The sequence below is a fragment of the Melozone crissalis genome, unplaced genomic scaffold, assembly GCF_028551555.1.
Source record: "Melozone crissalis strain CALT ecotype California unplaced genomic scaffold, PUWL_Pcris_2 ptg000018l_1, whole genome shotgun sequence".
Taxonomy (NCBI): domain Eukaryota; kingdom Metazoa; phylum Chordata; class Aves; order Passeriformes; family Passerellidae; genus Melozone; species Melozone crissalis.
The window spans coordinates 2297395-2324565 of NW_026535796.1; the positions used below are offsets into that span (position 1 = coordinate 2297395).

General features: G+C 52.7%; 1 protein-coding gene and 1 pseudogene across 1 annotated transcript; both read left to right on the plus strand.

Annotated features, from left to right (window-relative positions):
• The first annotated feature begins 9478 nt into the window (after positions 1-9478).
• Positions 9479-10398, plus strand: LOC128937000 (mas-related G-protein coupled receptor member H-like; annotated as a pseudogene).
• Positions 10399-11880: 1482 nt separating this feature from the next.
• On the plus strand, positions 11881-23811 carry LOC128937059 (uncharacterized). Its single transcript, XM_054276416.1, has 4 exons — positions 11881-11942; positions 15348-15981; positions 16055-16183; positions 22867-23811. The coding sequence occupies exons 1-4, from the start codon at positions 11881-11883 to the stop codon at positions 23809-23811; spliced, it is 1770 nt and encodes a 589-aa protein (XP_054132391.1).
• The last annotated feature ends 3360 nt before the right edge of the window (positions 23812-27171 follow it).

Consider the following 27171-nt stretch of genomic DNA (forward strand, 5'->3'; position numbering starts at 1 on the left):
AAACCCTCCCACCTCCCTCTCACACCCCACCATTGTCACTGCCCTCCTCCCCTGCACATCTCACTCCTCCCCACTGAATCCTTCCCACAGCAGGGAGCTGCTGAGGAGCCATACGGTCCATCCCTGGATTCTCCAAGCACCGACTGCCCAGCCACTCTGACCACAGCCAGGGCCACATCCCACTGCCTGCCCAGCGTCCATCCATGGAGGTGACCACCGTGTCCCCATCTCCTGCCTCAGCCACTGAAGGAGATGATCTGTGTGAGACAGATGTCACCAGCGTGGCCATACACAGTGTGACACTGCTCATCTGCCTCTGTGGGCTGGCTGGGAACGGGGCTGTCATCGGCCTCCTCAACCGGGAATGCCCCAACTATGGCTTCTTTGTCCTGGCTGTCACTGATTTCCTCTTCCTTCTCTCCACAGTCCCCTCCACCCTCCTCTTCCTGGTGGAGGAAGTGTCCTGCTCTCCTATCTTGCACCCGCTGCACCTCAGTTTCCTTTTCCAGCTCTCAGTGGTCTCCTACTACTGGGCACTGTTCTGGCTGATGCTCGGCAGCCCTCTGCTGAATGCTTACAAGCTCTGCTGGCGCTGCTGCTGCAGGGAGCTTCCCGAGCGCCTGAGGTGGGTGGTAGACAGTGTCCAATACTGTGCCATCTTTGCTGTATTCACTGTCATTCCCACTGTGACATTCCTGTGCCCATCACACCAGCAGAAGCACTGCCAGGCAGTTTTCATCTCCACAAACATCATCATCTTTCTCCTCTTTGTTGCACCCATGCTTGTTTCCAGCACAGATTTCATTAAGGCCAAGTGGTGCCCCCAGCTGCAGCAACCCAAGAGGCGCGACATTGTTATCCTCATCATGGTGCTCTTCACTCTCTTTCTCAACCTCTGCAATTTCCTGCAGCAGCTCAGTTACATCGCTGTGTCCTCACAGGTTTTTTTCCTGCTCACCTGCATCAACAGCAGCATCAAACCCTTCATCTACTTCTTGGCAGGGAGGTGCTGGAGGCCCTGCTCTGTGCAGTCCTTCCGGCTCTCCCTCCAGAGGGTCTTTGAGGAGCCAGAAGGAAACAATGCCCACAGAGATGATCCTGCCATGGACATGGGGGTGTGAGCCTGCTTATCACTTCCACTGCTCTGCTGAAGGACCTCGGCACAGAGGCTGAAGGTTTCCTGGCTCTTCCCAGTTAATCAATACCCAGAGGATCACCCTACCCGTCATGTTGTATTCCTGCAGGAGAAGGGAGTAGGAGCATTGCCTTGGGTGATTTTTGTGGTATGCGCTGCAGGGAGAACATTGCAGCATGGCTTTCCTCCTCCCTCCTGGATCCACATGGCTCCAAGCAGTGCAGCTGGGCTCAGTGCTGTTCCCCAGCTCTATTCCCCATGCAATGACCCTCATGGCCTCAGCCCCAGGGAATGAACTCCATCTCCTTTGGCTCAGCAGATGAGTTCCATGGTGTTTTCAGGGAGCTCTTGCCTGCAAAGAATGGGACACCTTAATCCCTGGGGACAGACCCAGCACTACAGGATGGCAGTGATTTCCCAAATCCTTGCAGGGCTGGTGCCTCTGGATGGCAGGAGAGGGGTTGGGATCACAGGGAGCATCCTTCCCCTTCTGTCCAGCAGAGCCAGCCCTGCATTCCCAGCTGATGGGAAGGGACACCAGGTAGGGCTGCAGAGCTGGGGAGGGACAGCAACATTCCCTTATCCTTTCACTGGGAATGTCTCACATTCTTCAATTCCAGAATTGAATCCTTCTGAGTAAAATGCAGGGTCCATGGGGAACTCCACTGAACTCCTGTGCTTGTATCCAGAAAGTACATGGAATATGGAAATTCCCATCACCAGATGCTTGGATCATTTAATTGCACAGAAATTAGGGGGTTATGCTGCTCTTGTGCAGAATGGGGCCATCCATCCTCTGGTTCCCCAGCATCAGTGTCCAGGGAAGCCCTTGAGCACCTCCATCCTGAACCTGGCCACCCTCAGGAGGAGCTGCACAGCCACTCTGCACAGCAGCTCCAGCCACAGCCCAGCCTCTCCTGATCTTTGTCATTCTGTAACTACCCCTCAATCACATTTGCATTCATGGTTTTTGTTTCTTTCCACGGTGGTAGTCCCAGCCTCTGAATTTGTTGAAGAAACAACATCCAGGCTTCACTGTAGAGCCTATCCCTGTTAAACAGTGTCCAAAATTGCTCATTTCAGACTTTTTTTCCCATTCAAAAGCCTCTGGCTGCTCTGGGAGCAGGGCAGGTCCCTGTCTCATACCAGAGCCCTTCCTAAGGCACGTGCCTGCAATGCTTGGGATGATGTTGGCAGTGCCAAGAGCTCCTGATTCCTCCTGGCACAGACCTGGGCAGCAGCCACATCTCTTGCTCAGGGGGAAGTTGTCCCTCCTTTTCCCACTGCCTTAAATCCAGGGGAAAGCAACGTGCCACTGCTTCTGGAAAGGGAAGTGAGAATGAAAGATGTGGCTGGTCAGGCTTTGGATACACACATGAGGTTAAACACCATAGGATCATGTATTAACAGATGTGTTAATAATTAATAGAAGAGAGAGACTTTGACATTTTAGAGGGTTTTTCTCTCTCGGTCTCCCATTTACTGTCCACTGGAGAGACAAAACTTTCCATGGTGAAACATCTTGTCCAGGGAAGAACAACTCAGCCAGAGCGTCCCTCCCAAGGCAAGTGCAGAACGATCATGATCCTCCAATCTCATTTTTCTACTTCCCAGCACCTTCCTTGTGTCCAGTGTCACCCAGGCCACTCCCTACCTGAGCTTCCTTTCAAAAGAACAAGACTTCAAAGCAAAACGTTTCCTGGCTGTCCATTCCCATGGAAGATGGACAGATAGAATGAGATGATCTCTACCATTGGTTCCAACCTGTCCTGGGATGACTTTATGATGCTGAATTGTGTCCCCATTCATCTGTTTAGCCCAGAAATAGGTTTTGCACATTTCAGACTGGCTCTTGAGCAAAGAGAGGCAGAGCAGATGCAGCAGTTTGTTTTCAGAAGCTGCGCTCACTCCTCCCCATTCCTGCTCCCAGACCGTGCTGTCTGCAGCACAGACATGCAGCACAGAGCTCTCCTTTGCTTTTAGCTATTTTCAGCTGGCTGAGGCAGAGAAGTTCCCTGGACTGTGGTTTTCCTTTGGCTTGGAACTGTTCAAACCTGCTCTGGACTGAAAACCCAGAAGAGCACTGGGAGCTCACACCTGTGGCCCACCAGGGCCTGGGACGCGGCATTTTCCAGCACCAGAGGGACTGATAAGGGACTGAGTGAGCCAAACTACACTCCACAACAAGGAATGTCTGAATTTGCCAACTCTTCAGAACAGAAATAGATGTTATTGCTTAATATTGTTTTAATTCCTTATGCTTCTGAGTACTTTGCTTATTAATTAAACAGTTTTTTCACCTTCTCTAAGGAAATCTTTGCCTGAACCAGCTGGGAGGGAGAGGCTGCTTGAATTTGTTTACTAGAGGGATCCCATTTGAAGGTTTCCTCCAAATTTTCCCTAAACCAGCATGCAACACAAACCATTCCATGATGATTCCTCCTGTCACCCACAACTGCCCCAGGCAGGAGTTCCCCTGCTGCACACAGCACCAGCCTGACAGAGCCCAAGGAGCATTTGGAAAATGCTCTCAGGCACAGGCTGGGATTGTTGGGATGTCCTGTGCAGGGCCAGGAGCTCAACTCCATGATCCTTGTGGGTCCCTTTCAACTCTGGATATTTTATGCTTCTATTTTATGCTGACTATCTTGCATGATGATTCCACCTGATGATGACTGCTCCGTGTTATCTCTATGCCCTGGCTCTGGCACAAAAGCCTCAAAAGCCCTCTGCAAGGCAACACTACCAGAGGGGGTGAATTCTTTGCACAGCTCCCAGCCAGGCAGTCAGTCAGAGGGAGGGCACTGCTCTGGGCACAGGTGAGCAGGAGAGAGGGGCTGGGGGCAAAGACAGAGAAGTCAAACGCCCTCAGCAAGAGCCAGTGCCCAAAATCAGCAGTGAAGAAGGGGAAGGAGATGACAGGAGCAGCAGGAGCAGGGCACAGAGCTTCCCTGGGAGCTGTTTCCATGAGCAGCACAGGAGCCTGCCCAGCATGGCCAGAGCAGAACAGGGCAGGCTGAGCACTGAGAAGGGGCAGCTCAGCACCAAGGCCATGGGCACCAAAGGGCAGCAATGGAGGGTGGCAGTGAGCAGCAAGGAGAGCAGCCAGAGCAGGGCACACAGGAGCACCGGGAAGCACTGGGAGCAGTGGCAGGGCCAGCAGGACACGGGAGGACAAACAGAGCTGTGACAGCACTGAGGGCTGTCAGAGAGGAGACAGCAGCAGTGAAAGCCAAGAGGATGGGGACCTTCAGCCCAGCTGGCACAGCCCACGAGCCCAGCTGGTGGCAGAAGCTCTCTGGGACAGAAAATATCCCCAGGGTGATGGTGATGGAGAGCAGGAAGGTGGAGGCAGCCATGGCCAGGCTGAGCACACAGGGGGTGATGGGGTTCCTGTGGATGCAGAAGCTGAGGAGCCAGAGCACAGCCCCATTCCCACCATCCCACACAGGCACAGCAGCAGCAGCAGCAGTGGGAGTGACAGAACAAGGGGCAATGGCTTCCCAGTGACAGACGGTGGGGTCAGATTGGATATTGGGAAGAAATCCTTCCCTGTGAGGGTGCTGAGGCCCTGGCACAGGCTGCCCAGAGGGATGGGGTCAGGTAAAAACAAACAGAAGGGCTCCCATGTCTGAGGAGGAGGAGGATGAGCTCTAATGAAAGGCGGGAAAGGGGATCACAACACCCCAAAATTTGGTCCCTAATAGCTTTCATTGCATCATCAAGGGGATTGGCAGTAATTAGGGTGGGCTCTAAGTGCTGCTGACCTGGCTGCAAGCAACTGAGTGCTGTCCTTCCCTTGGGCTGTGTGAGCCTGCATTGGAATGACTGAAATGGGAATTCTCTGCTCAATTTGTTTTCTTGGGGCCAGGGAAGGTTTTGGCAATGATCCCAGAGCCCTTCCCAGAATGGGAGTTGTTTCTGAGAAGCACCCACTTGCTGGCACAGTGCTGCGAGCAATTCCAGCACTGCCAGCAGTATTCCAGTGCCACCAGCCCTACCAGCAGCTCTCTGCTGCAGGAGGGACAATGACCTCTCAGGGTAGATAAATGCAGAATGGTAGAAACCTGCAGAGAGAGGGAAAGCATTTGGAGAATGTCCCATTTGGAAAAGAGTTTATAATCAGGAGGAAATGAGGAGCCATTCAAAGAAATCTGTATGTTGACCTACTTCCTCTATGGAAAAAATAGTCAACACTAATAACTCAGAGGACGGGAAATTCTGACATTGCAAAAGATTTAATTTCTGTCTCTCCCACTGAGCCTTGTGAAACAACACCAGGACAGGGCACAGAGAGGAGCCAGCAGGATGGGAATGGGGAGCTCCTGGTGATCGGGGCAGTTTCTCCTTCATCTCTCTGACCTGGCAGGAGCCGCTTTTGGACATGGATCCCAAAGGAGCGAGAGGGACCAGGAAGCGCCGCTGATCTGCACAGACCCCTTTGCCTGCTGCTGCCCCACAGGGAACAGGTCAGTGGAATGTTTGCCTTCCTCCCTACCCCACCTTCCTCTCCTGCAGCAGCTGCTCTGTTCCTGACACCCTCTCCCAGTGACCGCAGTGCACTCCACAGCTCCCCCCTTCTCTGTCCTCCGCTTTCCTACCACATCCCCTGCTGAACTGCCCAAACTTACTGCCTTCCTGTCCCATCCCACAATTTCCACTGCCCTCCTCCCCTGCATATCTCACTCCTCCCCACTGAATACTTCCCACTGCCAGGAGCTGCTGAGGAGCCACATACTGGGATTTTTCAAGCACTGACTCCCCATCCACTCTGACCACAGCCAGGGGCCACATCCCACTGCCTGCTCAGCACCCATCCATGGAGGTGACCACCGTGTCCCCATCTCCTGCCTCACCCACCGAAGGAGATGATCTGTTTGAGACAGATGTCACTGATGTGGCCATACACAGTGTGACCCTGCTCATCTGCCTCTGTGGGCTGGCTGGGAACGGGGCTGTAATCTGCCTCCTCCGCATCGGCTTCACCACCAACTTCATCTTCACCGTGGCTAGTGCTGTCTTCCTCTTCCTCCTCCTCACGCTCCCACCCACACTGCTCCTCCTTGTAGAGGATGTGGTCTGCTCTGCCATTATGCCCCTGGGGTCCTTGAGCTTCCTTTTCCCGCTGTCACTCATGTGCTGGGGCTGTACTGTGTGCTCTTCATGAACAAGTCAGGGTTAGGCTCTGCAGCCTTCAGTTTCTTCTGCTGCTGCTCCTCTTTCTTTTCTGAGCACCTGCCATGCATGGTGATGAGTGCCCTGCAGTGGCCTTCTTTGGTGTCATTGCTCTCAATCCAACAGTGGCTTCCCTGGGCCAGTTTCATGAAGAGCACTGCCATGGCCTCTCATCTCCATGCGCACCCTCCACCTCCTCCTCTTTGCTCCCTTCATGCTCATTTCCAGTATATTCTTCTGCATTCAGGACTCATGTTGCTCAGACAAGGGCAAGCCCAAAAGGCTCCAAATTATTTTCTTCCTCTCTCTCCTCATCACTCTCCCCCTCAGCCTCTGAATTTCCTGCAGCAGCTCAGCTACACCATTCTGCCTTCCCAGTCTGGTTTCCTGCTTGCCTGAATCAAAAGCATCATCAAACTCATAATCTAATGCCAGGCAGGGAGATGCTGGAAGAACTGCTCCTTGAGGTCCTCAGGAAATCTCTCTGGAGGGTTTTGTGGTGCCAAAAGAAAACACTGCCAGCAGCAATGGTTCCACCAGGGAATGATTTCAGTGATTCCATGGCAGTCTGAGCCTGTTGATCCCCTCCACTGCACTGATGAAGCACCCCAGGACATTGCCTGAGGGTTTCCTTGAGTCACTTGATTAATAAACATCCACAGGGTCACCCTCCCACCTCAATTCCTGCAGGGGAAGGCAGCAGGGGCATTGCCAAGGGCCATGTGGGAGGGATGCTCTGCGGGGAGCACATTGGAGCATGGCTTTCCCTCCTCTCTCACACCTCCCAGAACACTTAAAACCTGCTTTCCTGAAAGGGATCCTTCCCAACACGGCTGTGACCCCAGAATTCCCCCTGGCACCTGGTTCCTGCATCCCACTGAGGTCTGATATCAATAAACAGCACCATGAACCCTGAGCTGCCTTTGCCCCCTCTGCCAGCGCTTCCCGGCTTCCTCTGGCTGCTGCTGCCAGCCGGGAATGTGGCTGGAGGGAGGGGACACAGCCATGGCTTGTGCTCCCTGCAGCAGCCATGATCCCCAGTGCCAGAGCTGGGCTGGCACGGACACGATGGCCCAGGCGCTCAGCATTCCCCACCCCGAGGGCTCTGTGAGTGTCACAGCAGAGATGTCCCTGCTCCCGGGTGCAGCGGGGCTGGCGGGCAGGGGGGGCAGCATCCCCGGGGGTCTGGGCGTGTGGGAGGGAGCAGGAGGAGCCAGGAAGGATCTGGATGGTGCTGATCCCAAATGTCCTGATGGGAGAGCAGCAGAGCCTGAGGGACAGAGCTTCAACATGGGGAGCGGCCATGGGATGGGATGGCATGGCATGGCATGGCATGGCACGGCATGGCATGGCATGGCATGGCATGGCATGGCATGGCATGAGGAGTGGAGATGGGAATTTGGAGTGATACCAAAATCAGCCAGAATGAACTTTCCAACACAATGAGAAGCATGAGGAAGCAGACGACACACAGAAGGATCACTCCAAATTTCTGTTTGGGGTGAGACTTTACAACAGGGGTTTTATCCATCACAACCACACAGAGTCAATAAAGTGTGTTTCTTATCTAATATATAAACATCACTTTCCTAGGACTCATTTCCATGCATCCACCTCCTTCTCCAAGTCCATTCCTGGCCCTGGATGATCATTCAGAGGAGTCTCTGGTGGTCTCATTCACTGAGTGCTGTGATATTAAAGGTGACCTTGCCTTGAACTTTTCCTTTGGCCATGTGCTCTTGCTGCTTGTTACAGAACTTGCCCCAAAACCCCTGCAGGCCTCCAAATCTGTTTTTGCACTGGCTCCAGCCACATTTATCATCCTGTGTGATCCTGAGGAGCACCTTGGAGCTGGGCTTTCCTCCTCCCTCCTGGGTCCAAGAACCCTATGGCCAGGAGGAGCAGGGCACTGCCAGGAGTCCCTGGTGGAGCAGGGGAAGATCAATGGTGTTCGGGGGGGGACGGGGTCCCAGGGGCATCTGGGGTATTGGAGTCATTTTTGGAGTGGCCAGGAGAGGGTCAGAGCGGGTTGCAGGGGGTCTGGAAGCCGTGAATCCCAAATCTCCGCACTGGAGGAGAGCAGAGCCTGACAGGCCACGCTCAGAGTGAGGGAACAGCTCCATCTGGGAAACCTGTGGGATGTGATAGGATGGGGTGAGGATGGAGAGCGGGGTGGGGATGGGGAGTGGGGGCAGGAATGAGGATGGTATGGGGTTAGAACAAGGAAGCAGCTCAACTGTGCTTCCTTAGGCCCAGGGCATCTTTTTGCAAGTATCATGGAGCCATTCCTAGACTGGGAGTTACTTGTGGGAAGCACCCAGCTGCCTCACCAGCACTGCCAGCACTCCAGCGCCACCAGCAGCTCCAGCATTCTGTTGCTGCAGGAGGGAGCATGACCTCTCAAAGAAGAGAAGTGAGGAATGGTAGAAACCTACTGTGAGAGGGAAGGCAGTTACAGAATGCACCTTAAGCTGGGAAGGACTGTTTCTTATCAGAAAATATTGCACAGCCATTTAAAAATCGACCTCCTTTGTAGCAAAGGAAAAAAAAGTCAAGATCAGTAACACTAAGCTGTGGAAATCTGATACAGACAAAGTTGTAAAACCAATTCCGACTGCCCTGTGACCCCACTGAGTCTTGGGGAGCATCACCAGGACAGGGCAGAGAGGGATAGGAGTGGGGAGCTCCTGGTGATGTGGAGACATTCTTCTGCATGGTTCTGACCTAGGAGAAGCTGCTTTAGGACATGGATCCCAAAGGAGCAAGAGGGACCAGGAAGCGCCGCTGATCTGCACAGACCCCTTTGCCTGCTGCTGCCCCACAGGGAACAGGTCAGTGCAATGTTTGCCTTCCTCCCTACCCCACCTTCCGCTCCTGCAGCAGCTGCTCTGTTCCTGACACCCTCTCCTGGTGACCACACGGCCCTCCCTAGGTCCCCCCTCCTCTGCCCTGTGCCAAACAGCCCAACCCTCCCACCTCTCTCTCACACCCCACCATTCCCACTGCCCTCCTCCCCTACACATCTCACTCCTCCCCACTGAACCCTTCCCACTCCAGGGAGCTGCTCAGGAGCCACATGGTCCATCTCTGGATTCTCCAAGCCCTGACTGCCCATCCACTCTGACCACAGCCAGGGGCCACATCCCACTGCCTGCCCAGCGTCCATCCATGGAGGTGACCACCGTGTCCCCATCTCCTGCCTCACCCACTGAAGGAGATGATCTGTGTGAGACAGATGTCACCAGCGTGGCCATACACAGTGTGACCCTGCTCATCTGCCTGTGTGGGCTGGCTGGGAACGGGGCTGTCATCGGTCTCCTCAACCTGAAAATCCCCAACTATGGCTTCTTTGTCCTGGCTGTCACTGATTTCCTCTTCCTCCTCCTCACAGTCCCCTCTGCCCTCCTTTTCCTGGTGGAGGATGTGTCCTGCTCTCCTGTTATGCCCCTGCTCTACCTGAGTTTCCTTTTCCAGCTCTCAGTGGTCTCCTACTACTGGGCGCTGTTATGGCTGATGCCCAGGAGACGTGTTGTATATATGGACAAGCTCTGCTAGTTCTGCTGTCGCTGTAACCTTCTTCTACGCCTGACGTGGGCGGTGGAAAGTGTCCAATACTGGGCCTTCTTTGCTCTCTTTGCTGTCATCCCCACAGTGACATTCCTGTGCCCATCAGATGAGCAGGAGCTCTGCCGGGCAGCTCTCATCCCCATGTACATCATCATGCTGCTCCTCTTTGTTATACCCATGCTCATTTCAATCACAGTTGATTTCATTAATTCCAAGGTGGGCTCCCAGCAGCAGCAGCCCAAAAGGCGCGACATCGTTATCCTCATCATTGCGCTTTTCACTCTCCTCCTCAGCCTCTGGAATTTCCTGCAGCAACTCAGTTACATCGTTGTGTCATCAGAGGTTTTTTTCCTGCTCGCCTGCATCAACAGCAGCATCAAACCCTTCATCTACTTCTTGTTGGGGAGGTGCTGGAGGCCCTGCTCCATGGGGTCCCTCCGGCTCTCCCTCCAGAGGGTCTTTGAGGAGCAGAAAAAGAAACTGCATGGAGAAATGATCCTGCCATGAACACGGGGGTCTGAACCTGTTAATTCCTCCCACTGCACTGCTAAGTGACCCTAGGACAGTGACTGAGGGATTCCTTGAGTCACCTGATCAATAAATATCCAGAGCATCACCCTCCCCGTCATGTTGTACTCCTGCAGGAGAAGGGAGCAGGGGCATTGTCTTGGCTGATTTTTGTGGGATCTCTGCAGGGAGCACATTGCAGCATGGCTTTCCTCCTCCCTCCTGGATCCACATGGCTCCAAGCAGTGCAGCTGGGCTCAGTGCCGTTCCCCAGCTCTATTCCCCATGCAATGACCCTCATGGCCTCGGTCCCAGGGAATGAACTCCATCTCCTTTGGCTCAGCAGATGAGTTCCATGGTGTTTTCAGGGAGCTCTTGCCTGCAAAGAATGGGACACCTTAATCCCTGGGGACACACCCATCATGGAGTGGCAGTGATTTCCCAAATCCCTGCAGGGCTGGTGCCTCTGGATGGCAGTAGAGGGGTTGGGATCACTGGGAGCATCCTTCCCCTTCTGTCCAGCAGAGCCGGCCCTGCATTCCCAGCTGATGGGAAGGGACACCAGGTAGGGCTGCAGAGCTGGGGAGGGACAGCAACATTCCCTTATCCTTTCAGTGGGAATTTCTTACATTCTTCAATTCCAGAATTGAATTCTTCGGAGTAAAGTGCAGGGTCAATTCTGAACTCCACTGAACTCCTGTGCCAAGTACATGGAATATGGAAATTCCCATCACCAGATGCTTGGACCATTGAATTGCACAGAAATTAGGGGGTTATGCTGCTCTTGTGCAGAATGGGACCATCCATCCTCTGGTTCCCCAGCATCAGTGTCCAGGGAAGCCCTTGAGCACCTCCATCCTGAACCTGGCCACCCTCAGGAGGAGCTGCACAGCCACTCTGCACAGCAGCTCCAGCCACAGCCCAGCCTCTCCTGATCTTTGTCATTCTGTAACCACCCCTCAATCAGATTTGCATTCATGGTTTTTGTTGCTTTCCCCTGTGGTAGTCCCAGCCTCTGAATTTGTTGAATAAACAAAATCCCGGCTTCACTGCAGGGCCTGTCCCTGTTAAACAGTTTCCAAAATGGTTCATTTCTTTCTTTTATGCCATTCTAAAGCCTCTGGCTGGTCTGTGAGCAAGGCAGGTTCCTGTCTCATACCAGAGCCCTTCCTAAGGCACGTGCCTGCAATGCTTGGGATGATGTTGGCAGTGCCAAGAGCTCCTGATTCCTGCTGGGAGAGACCTGGGCAGCAGCCACATCTCTTGCTCAGGGGGAAGTTGTCCCTCCTTTCCCACTGCCTTAAATCCAGGGGAAAACAACGTGCCACTGCTTCTGCAAAGGCAGGTGAGAGTGAAAGCCCTGTGCGGTGAGTCAGGCTTTGGACATACACATGAGAGTGAGACACCTGGACATCTGAGAAGGTTTTTCTCTCTCTGTCTCCCATTTTCCTGTTTATTGGAAAGACACTTTCCAAGGTGCAACCTCTTTTCCAGGGATGAACAACTCAGCCAGGGAATTTCTCCGAAGGCAAATGCAGGAGGATCATGATCCTCCAATGTACGTTTTCTACTTCCCAGTCACCCAGGCCTACCCCTACCTGAGCTTCCTTTCAAAAGAGCAAAGATTTCAAACATAAGTTTTCCTGGATGTCCTGTACCATGGTAGAAGGAAAGATGGAATGAGATGATCTCTAACGTTCCTTCTAACCCAAACAATTCCATGAGGATTCCTCACGTCAGTCTGCATCCAGCCAAGGCAGGAGTTCTCCTGCTGCACACAGCAGCAGCCTGACAGAGGTCAAGGAGCATTTGGACAATGCTCTCAGGCACAGGCTGGATTGTTGAGATGTCCTGTGCAGGGCCAGGAGCTCAACTCCATGAACCTTGTGGCTCCCTTCCAACACTGGGTTAGAGTGGCTCTATTTCATGATGGTTCTCTTTCATGATCATTCCACTTGATGATGACTCCCAGGTGTTGTCCCTATTCCCTAGGTACATGCTCAAGAGAGCTCTGCAATACAACAATTACAGAAGAGGTGAATTCCTTTGCGCAGCTGCCAGGCTCCAGCTGCTGTCCCTGGGCCGGGATCTGCAGGAGGTTCCCTGGAATGGTCCCTTGGCAAAGGGGAGCGCAGCCCGCGGGCTGAGCCCGAGCAGCGTCCGGCGCGGGCTCTGTCCCAGCTCCTGCCACAGCCCCTGCTCTCCGTGCTGCCTCGTGTTCTCCAGGGCTCTCACACACAGGCAGCTGCCTCAGAGCCTGCCACGGGCTCAGGGCTCTGCTCCTCAGCTGCTCTTCACTCTGCCCGGGAAATGAGCAACGGGAGAGAGCCTCAGCAACCACACCTGTGCCCAAAGCACTTGGGCTCCATCTCAGCTTCTATTCTATTTTATAGCAACCTCAATCCCAAAATCTTGTCTTTTGAACAGCCTGAACTTGCCCCCTCTCATTCTTGAGGTGGATCTTTGGTACCCTGCAGTACAAATGTCCTGTTAAACTTTGATTTCTGATTCAAATCTATTTTTCCCACTTGTATACTGCAAGTTCAGTGGTACTTCACCTTAAACATTCAGTTTCCAAGAGGATTCATACAATAATAAATTCTGTGCATGAGCTGGAGCACTGGCAGAGAGCAGATGGATGATTTAGGAGTTCTGCCAGGTCATTTCTTCTGAGAAGAGGCAAATCAATGCTACTCCCATGGTATTGGAATGTTGGGGGACACAAGACAGATGATGGACTTTGGACCTGGTTAACATAGGAGTTTGATAACAGAATGCCTTGGCAAAAGCAAACAGAACTTTGAAAATTAGACCTAGATTGCAAAAAGAATTAATAAGGCAGGTTTACCGGAAAAAGAAAATCCCATTAAACTCTGGAAGCAAGAGATGTTGTTAGATGCATAACATTGTGTATGTGATTTTAACCTAATCATTGTAGTACACATTACTAGTCCCCCTGAAATAGTATATAAAGATTTGTATCCCACAATAAAATTGGATTCTGATCACCAAGTCAGTCTCCCCATCTCTCTGCATTGACAACACCGTGGCTTTAATCCTTGGAACGTTGCAGGTTTCCTCTGAGTCATCCTCTACACTCCCTTGGCAGTCAGACAGCAGCCTACAGTGAATTCCAAGGAATTCCTAGAAAGCTGAGGTGAGATGATTCCTACCCAGGCTGACATGTGCCTCAGGGATTGGGATGCTCCTCCTGGAAACTGCTGGCCCTGGGACCAGAACTGTCACCTCTCTTCCCTGCTGACACCGTGTTTGTGTCCCCAGCTATGGAATCTCACATCCCCTCACCACCCCAATCTTTTCAAGGGCAAACACTTCATGATCCAGGAGCTGATGGGGCTCCAGGAGAGGTGGAGAGGGACTTTGGACAAGGGCATGGAGTGACAGGACAAGGGGCAATGGCTTCCCACTGACAGAGGGTGGGGTCAGATTGGATATTGGGAAGAAATCCTTCCCTGTGAGGGTGCTGGGGCCCAGGCACAGGTTGCCCTGTGAGGCTGTGGCTGTCCCTGGATCCCTGAAAGTCACCAAGGCCAGGCTGGATGGGGTTTGGAGCAATCTGGTATAGTGGCAGTTATCTCTGCTTGCAAAGGGACAGTCTGGGATCAGGTGTCACAAACAACCCCAAGCGTTCCGAGGACTGAGGAGGAGCAGGAGTAGCTCTGGAGAAGGGCTGGCAGGGAGTTCACAGCACTCTGGTCCCTGATAGCTTTCATTGCATCATCAAGGGGATTGGCAGTAATTAGGGTGGGCCCCAATTGCTGATAGCCTGGCTGCAAGCAACAGAGTGCTGTCCTTCCCTTGAGCTGTGTGAGCCTGCGGGAGAATGCAAAAATGGGAATTCTTGCCTCAGTTTTGCTTCATTGGGCAAAGGGGTAGTTCTGGCAATGATTCTGGAGCTTTTCCCAAAATGGGAGCAGTTTCTGACAAGCAGCCAGACTCTTCACCAGCACTGCCAGCACTGCCAGCAGCATTCCAGTGCCACCAGCACCACCAGCATCCCTCTGCTGCTGGAGGGACAATGACCCCTCAGGGAAGAGAAATGAGGAATGGTAGAGAGAAGAGAGTTGGAGAATGGGACATTGTGCAGGGAAGGAATGTTTCTAATCAGAAGAAATAGAGGAGCCATTTGCAAAATCCTTCATGTGGACTTGTGACAAAAGCCAGTTCCTTTGGGGCCAAGAAAAAAAAATAATCAAGATAAATAACTATGAGGGAGTGGAGCTCTGACGTAGCTGAAGTTGTAAAACAATTTCCGCCTGCCCTATGACCCCATTTAGCCTTGGGGAGCAGCACGAGGACAGGGCACAGAGAGGTGCCAGCAGGATGAGAATGGGGAGCTCCTGGTGATGTGGGCACTTTCTCCCTCATGTCCCTGACCTGGCAGGAGCCGCTTTAGGACATGGATCCCAAAGGAGCAAGAGGGACCAGGAAGCGCCGCTGATCTGCACAGACCCCTTTGCCTGCTGCTGCCCCACAGGGAACAGGTCAGTGGAATGTTTGCCTTCCTCCCTACCCCACCTTCCTCTCCTGCAGCAGCTGCTCTGTTCCTGACACCCTCTCCCGCTGACCCCAGTGCCCCCTCCAGCTCCCCCCTCCTCTGCCCTGAGCTTTTCTTCCACATGCCCTGCTGAAAACCCTCGCACCTCACTCCTCCCCACTGAACCCTTCCCACTGCAGGGAGCTGCTGAGGAGCCACATGGTCCATCCCTGGATTCTCCAAGCACTGACTGCCCATCCACTCTGACCACAGCCAGGGGCCACATCCCACTGCCTGCCAGCGTCCATCCATGGAGGTGACCACCGTGTCCCCATCTCCTGCCTCACCCACTGAAGGAGATGATCTGTGTGAGACAGATGTCACCAGCGTGGCCATACACAGTGTGACACTGCTCATTGGCCTCTGTGGGCTGGCTGGGAATGGGGCTGTGCTCTGGCTCCTCAGACTGAAAACCTGCAACCTTGGCATCTTTGACCTGGCTTTCACTGACTTCCTCTTCCTCTTCTTTGCACTCCCCTCCGCCCTCCTCTTCCTGGTGGAGGATGTGTCCTGCCCTCCTATCCTGCCCTTGATGTACCTGGACATCCTTTTCCAGCTCTCAGTGGTCTCCACCTACAGGGTGCTCTGGATGATGCAGAACACCTTTATGTGGTACAAGCTCTGCTGGCTCTGCTGCTGCTGGAAGCCTTCTCTGCGCCTGGTGTGGCTGGTGCTTAGTTTCCAATTCTGTGCCTTCTTCGCTCTGTTTGTTGTCATTCCCACAGTGACATTCCTGTGCCCATCACAAGAGCAGCAGCACTGCCGGGCAGCTCTCATCTCCATGTACACCCTCATCCTTCTCCTCGTCGTTGCACCCGTGTTCATTTCCAGCACAGTCAGCTTCATTAACGCCAGGCAGAGCTCCCAGCAGCAGCAACCCAAGAGGTACGCCATCATTATCTTCCTCATTGTGCTCCTCAATCTCCTCCTCAATCTGTGTGATTTCCTGCAGCAGCTCGGTTACAGCACTGTGTCCTCACAAGTTGTTTTCCTGCTCACTTGCATCCACAGCAGCATCAAACCCTTCATCTATTTCTTGGTGGGGAGATGCTGGAGGCCCTGCTCCATGGAGCCCCTCCAGCTCTCCCTTCAGAGGGTCTTTGAGGAGGCAGAACAGGGTCTTTGAGGAGGCAGAAGAAAACAGGGTCTTTGAGGTGGCTGAAGAACACATCGCCCACAGCGATGAGTCCATCATGGACTCAGCGGTCGGGGCACTTCTCGCGATCCGCCCTAGTGAATCGGTAACGTGGTGATTTTAAGGTGCAAAAAGAACACACAGAGGCACAGGGGATTTGCAGTAACAAAATCAACAAATGCAGTTTTATTGACTTAAACACAACAGAAATGCGTTGGTGAGGGGGGAACCAGGGAAAAAAGGAGAAGATAAGGAAAAGAGGGAGGAAAGGATGGGAGATGGATATAGCTACCGAAACGTGATGCTGCTTTTATCCTCTGAGGTCCAGCCGTCAAAAGCTCACCAGGCCACGTCCAGGGAGATCTCAAAAGGCACAGCTGACCAGGACCCCAGTTATACCATCTTTCACTGGGGGAAGGGGAATGGTTTCTCAGCCGAAACAAAGGTCTGCGAGGGGGAAAAGAATAGGGGGTACACAAACTCAAGCCAGGCAACAGGTACCATTGTTTTCACGGCCCAGTGCTCACACTGCGCTTACTCTGGGCAGCTTTTCCTCCCCACACTGCACACCTCCCCCGAGTTGAGAACGGTTCCATCCCAGTCTCTGGAAGAAGGTGTGAGGGGGGTTTTCTTGCACAGGAGTTTCTTGTCTTGGTTCCTTGATGAAGAGGCCTACATCTCTGCTTGTCTGTCATGATGGTGGAAGGCAGGCGAGAGGGGTCTTCTCTAGGAAGAGGGACCACCCCAAAGCTCAAACCAGACAGGCCAGGAGGTGGGGAGAAAGTCCAGGTCCATTGTTCAGAAAGGGCAGGGTGCCCCTTCAAGATCAGCGTGGCGTGTTATCAAACAACACCTGTGGACACATTGAGCTAAGAAGAATGTGATTCCCCATATCCCACCCGCTCAACAGTTTTTGACTTTTTGGTGGTCTTCCTGGCAATCATGACGCAAAAATCAAGGATATTTCGAACAGACTCTCACAGCACTTTGATCCCTTCCACTGCTCTGCTGTAGGACCTGAGGAGAATGGCTGACGGTTTCCTTGAGCCTCCTGATGAATCAATACACACAGGATCACCCTCCCCATGGTGCTGTATTCCTGCAGCAAAAGGGAGCAGGAGCATTGCCTTGGGTGATTTTTGCGGGATGCTCTGCAGGGAGCACATTAGAGCATGGTTTCATCCTTGATCCTGGATCCACATGGCTCCAAGCAGTGCAGCTGGGCTCAGTGCTGTTCCCCAGCTCTATTCCCCATGCAATGACCCTCATGGCCTCAGCCCCAGGGAATGAACTCCATCTCCTTTGCCTCAGCAGATGAGTTCCCTGGTGTTTCCAGGGAGCTCTTGCCTGCAAAGCATGGGACACCTTAATCCCTGGGGACACACCCAGCATGGGGTCGCAGTGATTTCCCAAATCCCTGCAGGGCTGGTGCCTCTGGATGGCAGGAGAGGGGTTGGGATCACAGGGAGCATCCTTCCCCTTCTGTCCAGCAGAGCCGGCCCTGCATTCCCAGCTGATGGGAAGGGACACCAGGTAGGGCTGCAGAGCTGGGGAGGGACAGCAACATTCCCTTATCCTTTCACTGGGAATGTCTCACATTCTTCAATTCCAGAATCAAATCCTTCAGAGTAAAATGCAGTGTTCAGAGTGAACTCCACTGATCCTTTGTGCCTGTATCCAGAAAGTACATGGAATATGGAAATTCCCATCACCAGATGCTCGGACCATTGAATTGCACAGAGATTAGGGGGTTATGCTGCTCTTCTGCAGAATGGGGCCATCCATGCTCTGGTTCCCCAGCATCAGTGTCCAGGGAAGCCCTTGAGCACCTCCATCCTGAACCTGGCCACCCTCAGGAGGAGCTGCACAGCCACTCTGCACAGCAGCTCCAGCCACAGTCCAGCCTCTCCTGATCTTTGTCATTCTGAAACTACCCCTCAATCAGATTTGGATTCATGGGGGTTTTTTGCCTGCATTGGGGTAATATCGGACCCAAAATTTGTTGAATAAAAAGCATCCAGGCATGACTGCTGAGCCTGTCCCTGTTGAACAGCATCCAACATGGCTCATTTCCTTCTTTTATCCCATTCTAAAGCCTCTGGCTGCTCTGGGAGCAGGGCAGGTTCCTGTCTCATACCAGAGCCCTTCCTAAGGCACGTGCCTGCAATGATTGGGATGATGTTGGCAGTGCCAAGAGCTCCTGATTCCTGCTGGGAGAGACCTGGGCAGCAGCCACATCTCTTGCTCAGGGGGAAGTTGTCCCTCCTTTTCCCATTGCCTTAAATCCAGGGAAACCAATGCACCACTGCTTCTGGAAAGGGAACTGAGTGAAAGCCTTCTGTGGAGTGAAACTTTGAGACACACATGAGGTTTAAGATCTTAGGAACATTTATAATGCTCATAAGCATTTCTAACTCCTAACAAGTTGATTATAATTAAGAGAACAGAGACACTTTGACCTCTGAAAGGGGTTTTCTCTCCCTGTCTCCACTTTTTCTGCCCAGTGGAGAGTAGGATCTTTCCACAACATCTTATCCAGGGAATGACATTTCAGCCAAGGGGATTCTCTCAAGGCAAGTGCAATAAGATCATGATCCTCACTGTACTTTTCCAAGTTCCCAGCACCTTCCTTGTCTCCACTGTCACCCAGGCCACTCCCTCCCTGACCTTCCTTTCTAAAGAGCACCGACTTCAAACCAAAAGTTTTCCTGGGTTTCCCTGCCCATGGCAGAAGGAGAGATGGAATGAGATGATCTCTAAGGTTCCTTCCAACCCAAACTATTCCATGATGATTCCTCAGGTCATCCAGCAACCACCCCAAGCAGGAGTTCCCCTCCTGCACACAGCACCAGCCTGACAGAGCTCAAGGAGCATTTGGACAATGCTCTTAGGCACAGGCTGGGATTGCTGGGATGTCCTGTGCAGGGCCAGGAGCTCAACTCCATGGTGTTTGTGGCTCCATTCCAACTCTGGATATTTTATTGTTCTATTTTATGATGCCTCTTTTTCATGATGATTCCACTTGATGATGACTCCCCTCTATTGTCCCTATTCCCTAGCTCTGGCACAAAGACATCAAAAGCCCTCTGGAAGGCAGCACTACCAGAGGGGGTGAATTCCTTTGCACAGCTCCCAGCCAGGAAGTCAGTCAGAGGGAGGGCACTGCTGTTGGCCAAGGAGCCAGAGCACAGCCCCATTCCCACCATCCCACACAGGCACAGCAGCAGCAGCAGCAATGGGACAGGCACTTTGCTCCACTGCCTGCTGTCACACTGGCTCCAGTTGTTGTGGCTCTCCTCATTCCAGCTCCCCTGGGATGCCTTCCCACCGGGCTGGCTGGAGCACAGGAACACAGCAGAGGGATGATTTAGGATTTCACCAATTACATTTCTTCTGAGAGAGAAGGTAAATCCATGCTGCTCTCTCGGCATTGATCCTTAGAAAGTTGCAGGTTTCATCTGAGTCATCCTCTACACTCTCTTGGCAGTCAGACAGCAGCCCACAGTGAATTCAAGGAATTCCTAAGAAGCTGAGGTGAGATGATTCCCACCCAGTCTCACATGTGCCTCAGGGATCTGGGATGCTCCTGCTGGAAACTGCTGGCCCTGGGACCACAACTGTCACCTCTCTTCCTGCTGACATCATGTTTGTGTCCCTAGCTGTGGAATCTCACAACCCCTCACCAGCCCAATCCTTTCAAGGGCAAACACTTCATGATCCAGGAGCTGATGGGGCTCTAGAACCGGTGGAGAGGCATTTTGGACAAGGGCATGGAGTGACAGGGCAAGGGGGAATGGCTTCCCACTGACAGAGGGTGGGGTCAGATTGGACATTGGGAAGAAATCCTTCCCTGTGAGGGCACTGAGGCCCTGGCACAGGTTGCTCAGAGGGATGGGGTCAGGTAAAAACAAACACAAGGGCTTCCGTGTCTAAGGAGGAGGAGGATGAGCCCTAATGAAGGGCTGGAAAGGGGATCACATCACCCTGGTCCCTGATAGCTTTCATTGCATCATCAAGGGGATTTGCAGTAATCAGGGTGGGCTCTAAGTGCTGCTGACCTGGTTGCAAGCAACTCAGTGCTCTCCTTCCCTTGGGCTGTGTGAGTCTGCATTGCAATCACAGAAATGGGAATTCTCTGCTCGGTTTGCTTTCCTGGGGCCAGGGAAGGTTTTGGCAATGATCCTGAAAATCAACCCAGAATGGGAGTTGTTTCTGAGAAGCACCCAGATGCTTGCACAGTGCTGTGAGCACTTCCAGCACTGCCAGCAGCATTCCAGTGCTACCAGACCCACCAGCAGCTCTCTGCTCCTGTAGGGACAGTGACTCCTCAGGGTAGATAAATGAGGAATGGTAGAAACTTGCTGAGAGAGGGAAAGCATTTGAAGAATGTCCCATTTGGAAAAGAGTTTATAATCAGGAGGAAATGAGGAGCCATTCAAAGAAATCTGCATATCAAGCCACTTCCTCTATGACAGAAAAAAATGGTCAAGACAAATAACTCAGAGTAAGGGAAATTCTGATGTAGCCAAAGATGCAATTTCCTGCTCCCCCTTGACTCCACCAAGCCTTGGGGAGCAACACCAGGACAGGGCACAGAGAGGAGCCAGCGGGACGGCAATGGGGAGCTCCTGGTGACCTGGGCACTTTCTCCTTCATGTCCCTGACCTGGCAGGAGCTGCTTTAGGACATGGATCCCAAAGGAGCAAGAGGGACCAGGAAGCGCCGCTGATCTGCACAGACCCCTTTGCCTGCTGCTGCCCCACAGGGAACAGGTCAGTGGAATGTTTGCCTTCCTCCCTACCCCACCTTCCTCTCCTGCAGCAGCTGCTCTGTTCCTGACACCCTCTCTGGGTGACCCCAGTGCCCTCCAAAGCTCCCCCCTCCTCTGCCCTGTGCTTCCCCTCTATATCGTGACACTGAGATCAGCTGAAATAAACTTTCTAACACAATGGGAAGCATTAGGAAGCAGGAATTCCCTAGCTGCAAGGCACATACAGAAGGATCTCTCCCTAGTCTGTGTGTGGTTACAGGGGTTACAACGGGGGTTTTATCCATCATAACCATACACGGTCATTTAAGTGTGTTTCTTAGCTAATACATAAATATAATATTCCTAGAACTAATATCCATGTGTCCCACTCCAAGTCCTTTCCTGACCCTAAAGGATCATTCAGAGGGGTCTCTGGTGGTTGCATTCACTGAGTGCTGAGATATTAAAGGTGACCTTGCCTTGAACTTTTCCTTTGGCCATGTGCTCTTGCTTCTTCACAGAGTTCTTGTTACAGAACTTGCCCCAAAACCACTGCAGGCCTGCAAATCTGTTTCTGCACTGGCTCCAGCCACATTTATCATCCTGTGTGATCCTGAGGAGCACATTGGAGTTGGGCTTTCCTCCTCCCTCCTGGGTCCTAGAACCCTGTGGCCAAGAGGAGCAGGGACACTGCCAGGGTCCCTGGTGGAGCAGGGGAGGATTGTGACTGTCAGGGGAAAAAATCAGCCCTGGGTGGGTTCTGGGGTGTCAGAGCAGGCTGGAGGGGTCAGGAGAGGGTCAGAGGGGGCTGGAGGGGGTCTGGATGCTGGCAAAGGCAGAGGAGAGCAGAGCCTGACAGGCCACGCTCAGAGTGGGGGAACGGCTCCATCTGGGAAAGCTGTGGGATGTGATAGGATGGGGTGAGGATGGAGAGTGGGGTGGGGATGGGGTGCAGAGATTGGGATAGGATAGGATAGGATAGGATAGGATAGGATAGGATAGGATAGGATAGGATAGGATAGGATAGGGACAAGCTCAGCTCTGCTTCTTTCCACCCAGGGGAGGCTTTGGCAATGATCCCAGAGCTCCTCCCTAAATAGGAGTTACTTCTGACAAGCAGCCAGCTGACTCACCAGCACTGCCAGCACTGCCAGCATTCCAGTACCACCAGCACCACCAGCATCCCTCTGCTGCTGGAGGGACAGTGACACCGCAGGAGAGAGAAGCAAGGAATGGTAGAAACCTATCAGGAGAGGGAAGGCAGTTGGAGAATGGGACACTCTGCAGGACAGGAATGTTTCTCATCAGAAGGAAATGAGGAGCCATTTGCAAAATGTTTCATTTGGTGCTTTTCTCAAAAGCTACTTCCTCTGTAGAAGATAAAAACCAAGACAAAAACACTGAGGAAGTGAGGTTCTGAAATACCAAAAGCTGCAATTTCCAACTCCCCTTTGACTCCACTGACATCTGGGGAGCAACACCAGGACAGAACATACAGAGAGGAGCCAGCAGGACGGGAATGGGGAGCTCCTGGTGAGCTGGGCACTTTCTCCTTCATGTCCCTGACCTGGCAGGAGCTGCTTTAGGACATGGATCCCAAAGGAGCAAGAGGGACCAGGAAGCACCGCTGATCTGCACAGACCCCTTTGCCTGCTGCTGCCCCACAGGGAACAGGTCAGTGGAATGTTTGCCTTCCTCCCTACCCCACCTTCCTCTCCTGCAGCAGCTGCTCTATTCCTGCCACCCTCTCCCAGTGACCGCAGGGCCCTCCCCAGATCCTCCCTCCTCTATCCAGCACTTCCCTTCTGCATCTCCTGCTGAACAGTCCAAGCACACTGCTTCCCTCTCCCAACCCACAATTCCCACTACCCTCCTCTTCCCACTGCCCTCCTCCCCTGCACATCTCACTCATCCCCACTGAACCCTTCCCACAGTAGGGAGATGCTGAGGAGCCACATGGTCCATCCCTGCATTCTCCAAGCACTGACTGCCCATCCACTCTGACCACAGCCAGGGGCCACATCCCACTGCCTGCCCAGCGTCCACCCTTGGAGGTGACCACCGTGTCCCCATCTCCTGCCTCACCCACTGAAGGAGATGATCTCTGTGAGACAGATGTCACCAGTGTGGCCACCCACAGTGTGACCCTGGTCATCTGCCTCTGTGGGCTGGCTGGGAATGGGGCTGTGCTCTGGCTCCTTGGGTCCCACTTTTTGTCCAGGAACAACACCATCCTTTACATTCTGATGCTGACTTTTTTGGACTTCCTCCTCCTCCTCTTTGTGTTGCCCTCCACTCTGCTCTTCCTGCTGGAGAATGTGTCCTGCTCTAGCATCATGCCCTTGCAGTACGTGGGGTTGCTTTTCAGGATCTCAGCAGTGTCACACAGCGTGTGGTTGTGCACACTGACATTCATCAGCATCAAGAGGTGCAGGTCCACCCACTGCCCGCTCTGGCACTGCTGCCACCATCCCCAGCAGCTGTTGAAGGTGATCCATGCCATGCTCGGGGCCTTCTTCATCACTTTCATCATTGTCATTGCCATAATATTTTCTCCATGCATTGTCTTGTTATCTGAGCATTGCTGGGTTTCTTACATCTCCATGCACGCCTTCAACCTCCTCCTCTGTGCTCCCTTCATCCTCATTTCCAGCAAAATTGTCTTCACTCATTTCAAGCCTGGCTCCCATCAGCAGCAGCCCAAGAGACTCGATATTGTTATCTGCCTCTTTGTGCTCTTCACTCTGCCCCTCATCCTCTGCCATTTCCTGCAGGAACTCAGCTACACCATTTTGCCCTCCCAGGTTCTTTTCCTGCTCATCTGCATCCACAGAAGCAGCAACCCCATCATTTGCTTCTTGGTGGGGAGGTGCTGGAGGCCCTGCTCTGTGGAGTCCCTCCTGCTCTCCCTCCAGAGGGTCTTTGAGGAGCCAGAAGAAAACACTGCCCACAGCCATGAGACCACCATGTACAGAGAGGCCTGAGCCTCTTGATCCCTTCCACTGCACTGCTGAAGGACCCTGGGACAGTGGCTGAGAAATTCCTTGAGTCTCCTGATCAATAAATACCCACAGGATCACCCTCCCTGTGCTGCTGCATCCCCAGCCCCTTTCCAGGTCGCTCTGGGCTCTGATCTGTGCTTGGGAGGCCTCAGCCTTGAGGAGCAGCCCCTGGGCTCAGCTCCTGTGGCGCTGATCAGAAACACCCTCTGCTCCCAGCAACTGCTGCTGTCCAACCACCTCCTGGGCTTTTATCAACAGCCTTGGAAATTATTGTACTGCCTTGGATGCCACAGCATCCCTGCTCTGCCACTGTCCCAGGAAGCTGCCGGCCCCAAGTGTGGCCAGGCTGAGCCATTGCTGTGAGTGCCGCCCATGCCTTGGGGCCCTGTGAGCAGCGGCCCCAAAGGAGAGCCTTGGAGCTCTGCTGGGCCCAGCAGCGCTGAGCAGAAGCTCCCTGGCACTGGGGCCTCTCCCAGCTGGGATCTCTCCCGGCTGCTGCCCTGGGCTGATCCCCGAACGCCCACGGCTCCTGGGCCCATCCCGCCAGGGCTCCAGGCCCAGCCCTTGGCCCAGGGAGATGCAAAGGGATCCGCAGGGAGCATTTCACTGCCTGCCAGGGCAATTGCTCACAGGCACCTTGCACTCACTCTGCCTGCCTGGCTGGCTGTGTGCACACACGTCTGCATCTGCTCTGGCAAATGTGGCAGAAATGCTGCTCTCTCAGCTGTGTTAGTAGTACCTGAGACATCTCACTGGGGCAGGCATGGAAGGAAGTATAAGACGTAAGTTAAAGCAGTTAAGAGATGTTCCTCTGTTGAATGGCTAACTTGAAACTATAAATGGAATACTGTTAAGTTGGAGTGCTGTAAATCTTTTAGGCTCTTTTCTTTTTTATCCTTAACCTTCTTTTTATCCCTACCCTGTGTCCTTTTGTCAGATGCCCTTGAACACACACAAAAACACACACAGGGACAGCGCTTTGGTGTGCTGTTGCTCATTGTTAAACCTTTTTACTGATTTTACTGTTTTTACTGATATCCTTGCTGGTTCTTTGGTGCCTTCAGAAATTCTTCCTCTGCCCTGGCTTTGGCCTCTCCCTCAGCAGGCTCAGATGGTGCAGCTCCAAGGGGAGGAGACGTCCGTGCTCCTCAGCACAGCCACCCCCTTCCAGGAGCAGGGTGATGTCTGTGTTTGTCACCGTTGTCTCCACGGGGCATCAACCCCCTCCCTGTGACTTCTCTGAGGTCTCTGAGCTGGGGCTGTTCAGCCTCGAAAAGGGAAGGCTTCAGGGAGACCTTAGAGCCCCTTCCAGGGCCTAAAAAGGCTCCAAGAACTGGAGAGGCGCATTGGACAAAGGCCTGAAGTGACAGGACAAGGGGGAATGGCTTCCCACTACCAGAGAACTGGGTTAGATGGAATATTGGGAAGAAATTCCTCCCTGTGAGGGCAGAGAGGCCCTGGCACAGGTTCCCAGAGATGCTCTGACCACTCCATCCCTGGAATTGTTCCAGGCCAGGCTGGATGGGGTTTGAAGCAGCCCAGTCTAGTGGAAGGTGTCCCTGCTTGCAAAGGGTGAGATGAGGAAAAAACAACCACAAGTATTCCCAAGGCTGAGGAGGAGGAGGATGAGCTCTGGTGAAGGGCTGCAAGGGGCACCCCAGCACCCCAACATCTGATCTCCAATAACTTTTATTGCACCATCAAGGGTACTGTCAGTAAGAAATGTGGGCTCTGATGCTGATAACCTGCTGCAAGCCTGTCGTGGTTTGGCACTGGCCAAACGCCAGGCACCCATGAAAGACATTCACTCACCTTCTCCTGCTCTCAGCTGGGCAGAGGAGAGGGAAACAAAAATTAAGAAAGGGCTCATGAGTTGAGATGAGGACTGGGAGAAAAAACACCCCAAGAATAGAAAAATTTGTTCAAATTTAATGGTATTAAGTAAATTTATTATATACAGAGTCAGAGGATGATAATGAGAAGTAATATAAAACTTTAAACCACCCTTTTTTCCCCAGCCTCTCCCTCCTACCCACAAACACTGCAGGGAGCCAGGGCAAGGGGGTTCTTCGCTAGCATTGGTGTACTGCCAGTACAAAACTATTTGCCTGGGAAAAACACGGGTTATCCATTAAACAAAGAGATTCTGCAAGTTCTGGTAGGAATTAAACAAGACATCAGTACCATGAGGTAAGAAATTTGGAGCACTTTGGGGAGCATCTATAAAAAATGTTGGATATTATGGTGTATAAAAATGCCTGAAAATTGTTGTTTCTTTGGAGGTATCTATGGCAAATAAATTTCCAATATGTTCACAATTTTGATGGAAAATTGTTATTAATCTAACACACTTATTTGGTTAGACGTAAAATGTCTTGATTTCAGAGGGGACACAGCCATGGCTTGTGATCCCTGGAGAAACCATGATCCCCAGTGCCCAGAGCTGGGCTGGCACAGACATGATGGCCCAGTAATGAGCCTTAATCTGGTCTTATCAAGAGCAGAGCATTATCCAGGGAGCTCCTTCCCCAGAGGGAGAGAGCGCCATAGGCTGCTTGCTCAGACCAAGGCCACAGAGTCAAACCCCTAGCAAGCTTGTGATATATTCAGCTCTTATACTGATTAGCCAGCTTTAGATTTCAGCTTGCTGCTAGGAAGTTTGCGCTTTGCCTTGAGGCTCCAGCAGACTGAGAGAGAGGAGAAGGAGCCGAGGCTGAGTGATTCCACAGCGATGTCTTTATTCAGGGTGCTGTGAAGGGTTTCAGCTCCTCTTCTTCAAGGTTAGTAGGGTACAGTATGCTACTTTTATAGCCTTGGCAGCCTTCCAAGCCAGACCAATGGCATAAGGTTGGAAGAATCATAAGTGACCAATAGGTAGGAGTTACAAGATTTTTCCTTAAAAGGGTATAGATTCTGGGTCAGGGGGACAGGAACTTCTTTGCTGCATCAGCATTCCTATTGTAACATTCTCCAGGGCACCTTTGCTAGGCCTGTAATGTTTACTACAGCCCAGGGGCTCAGCATTCCCCACCCTGAGTGCTCTGTGAGTGTTACAGCAGAGATCTCCTCAAAGATCTTTAATTTTTAATTTTGTGAGCCAGGTGCAAAGGTGTGTCTGCCTTCAGAAATTCTTCCTCTCCACTGCCTTCAGCTGCTCCCTCAGCAGGCTCAGGTGGTGCAGCAGCAAGGAGAGGAGGAGGCCGTGATCCTCAGCACAGCCACCCCCTTCCAGGAGCAGGGTGACACCTGTGTTTGTCACCATGGGCTCCACGGGGCACCACCCCCCTCCCTGGGGCTACCCTGAGGCCACCAGCCCCACCACACCCCACACCTTCTCTCCAG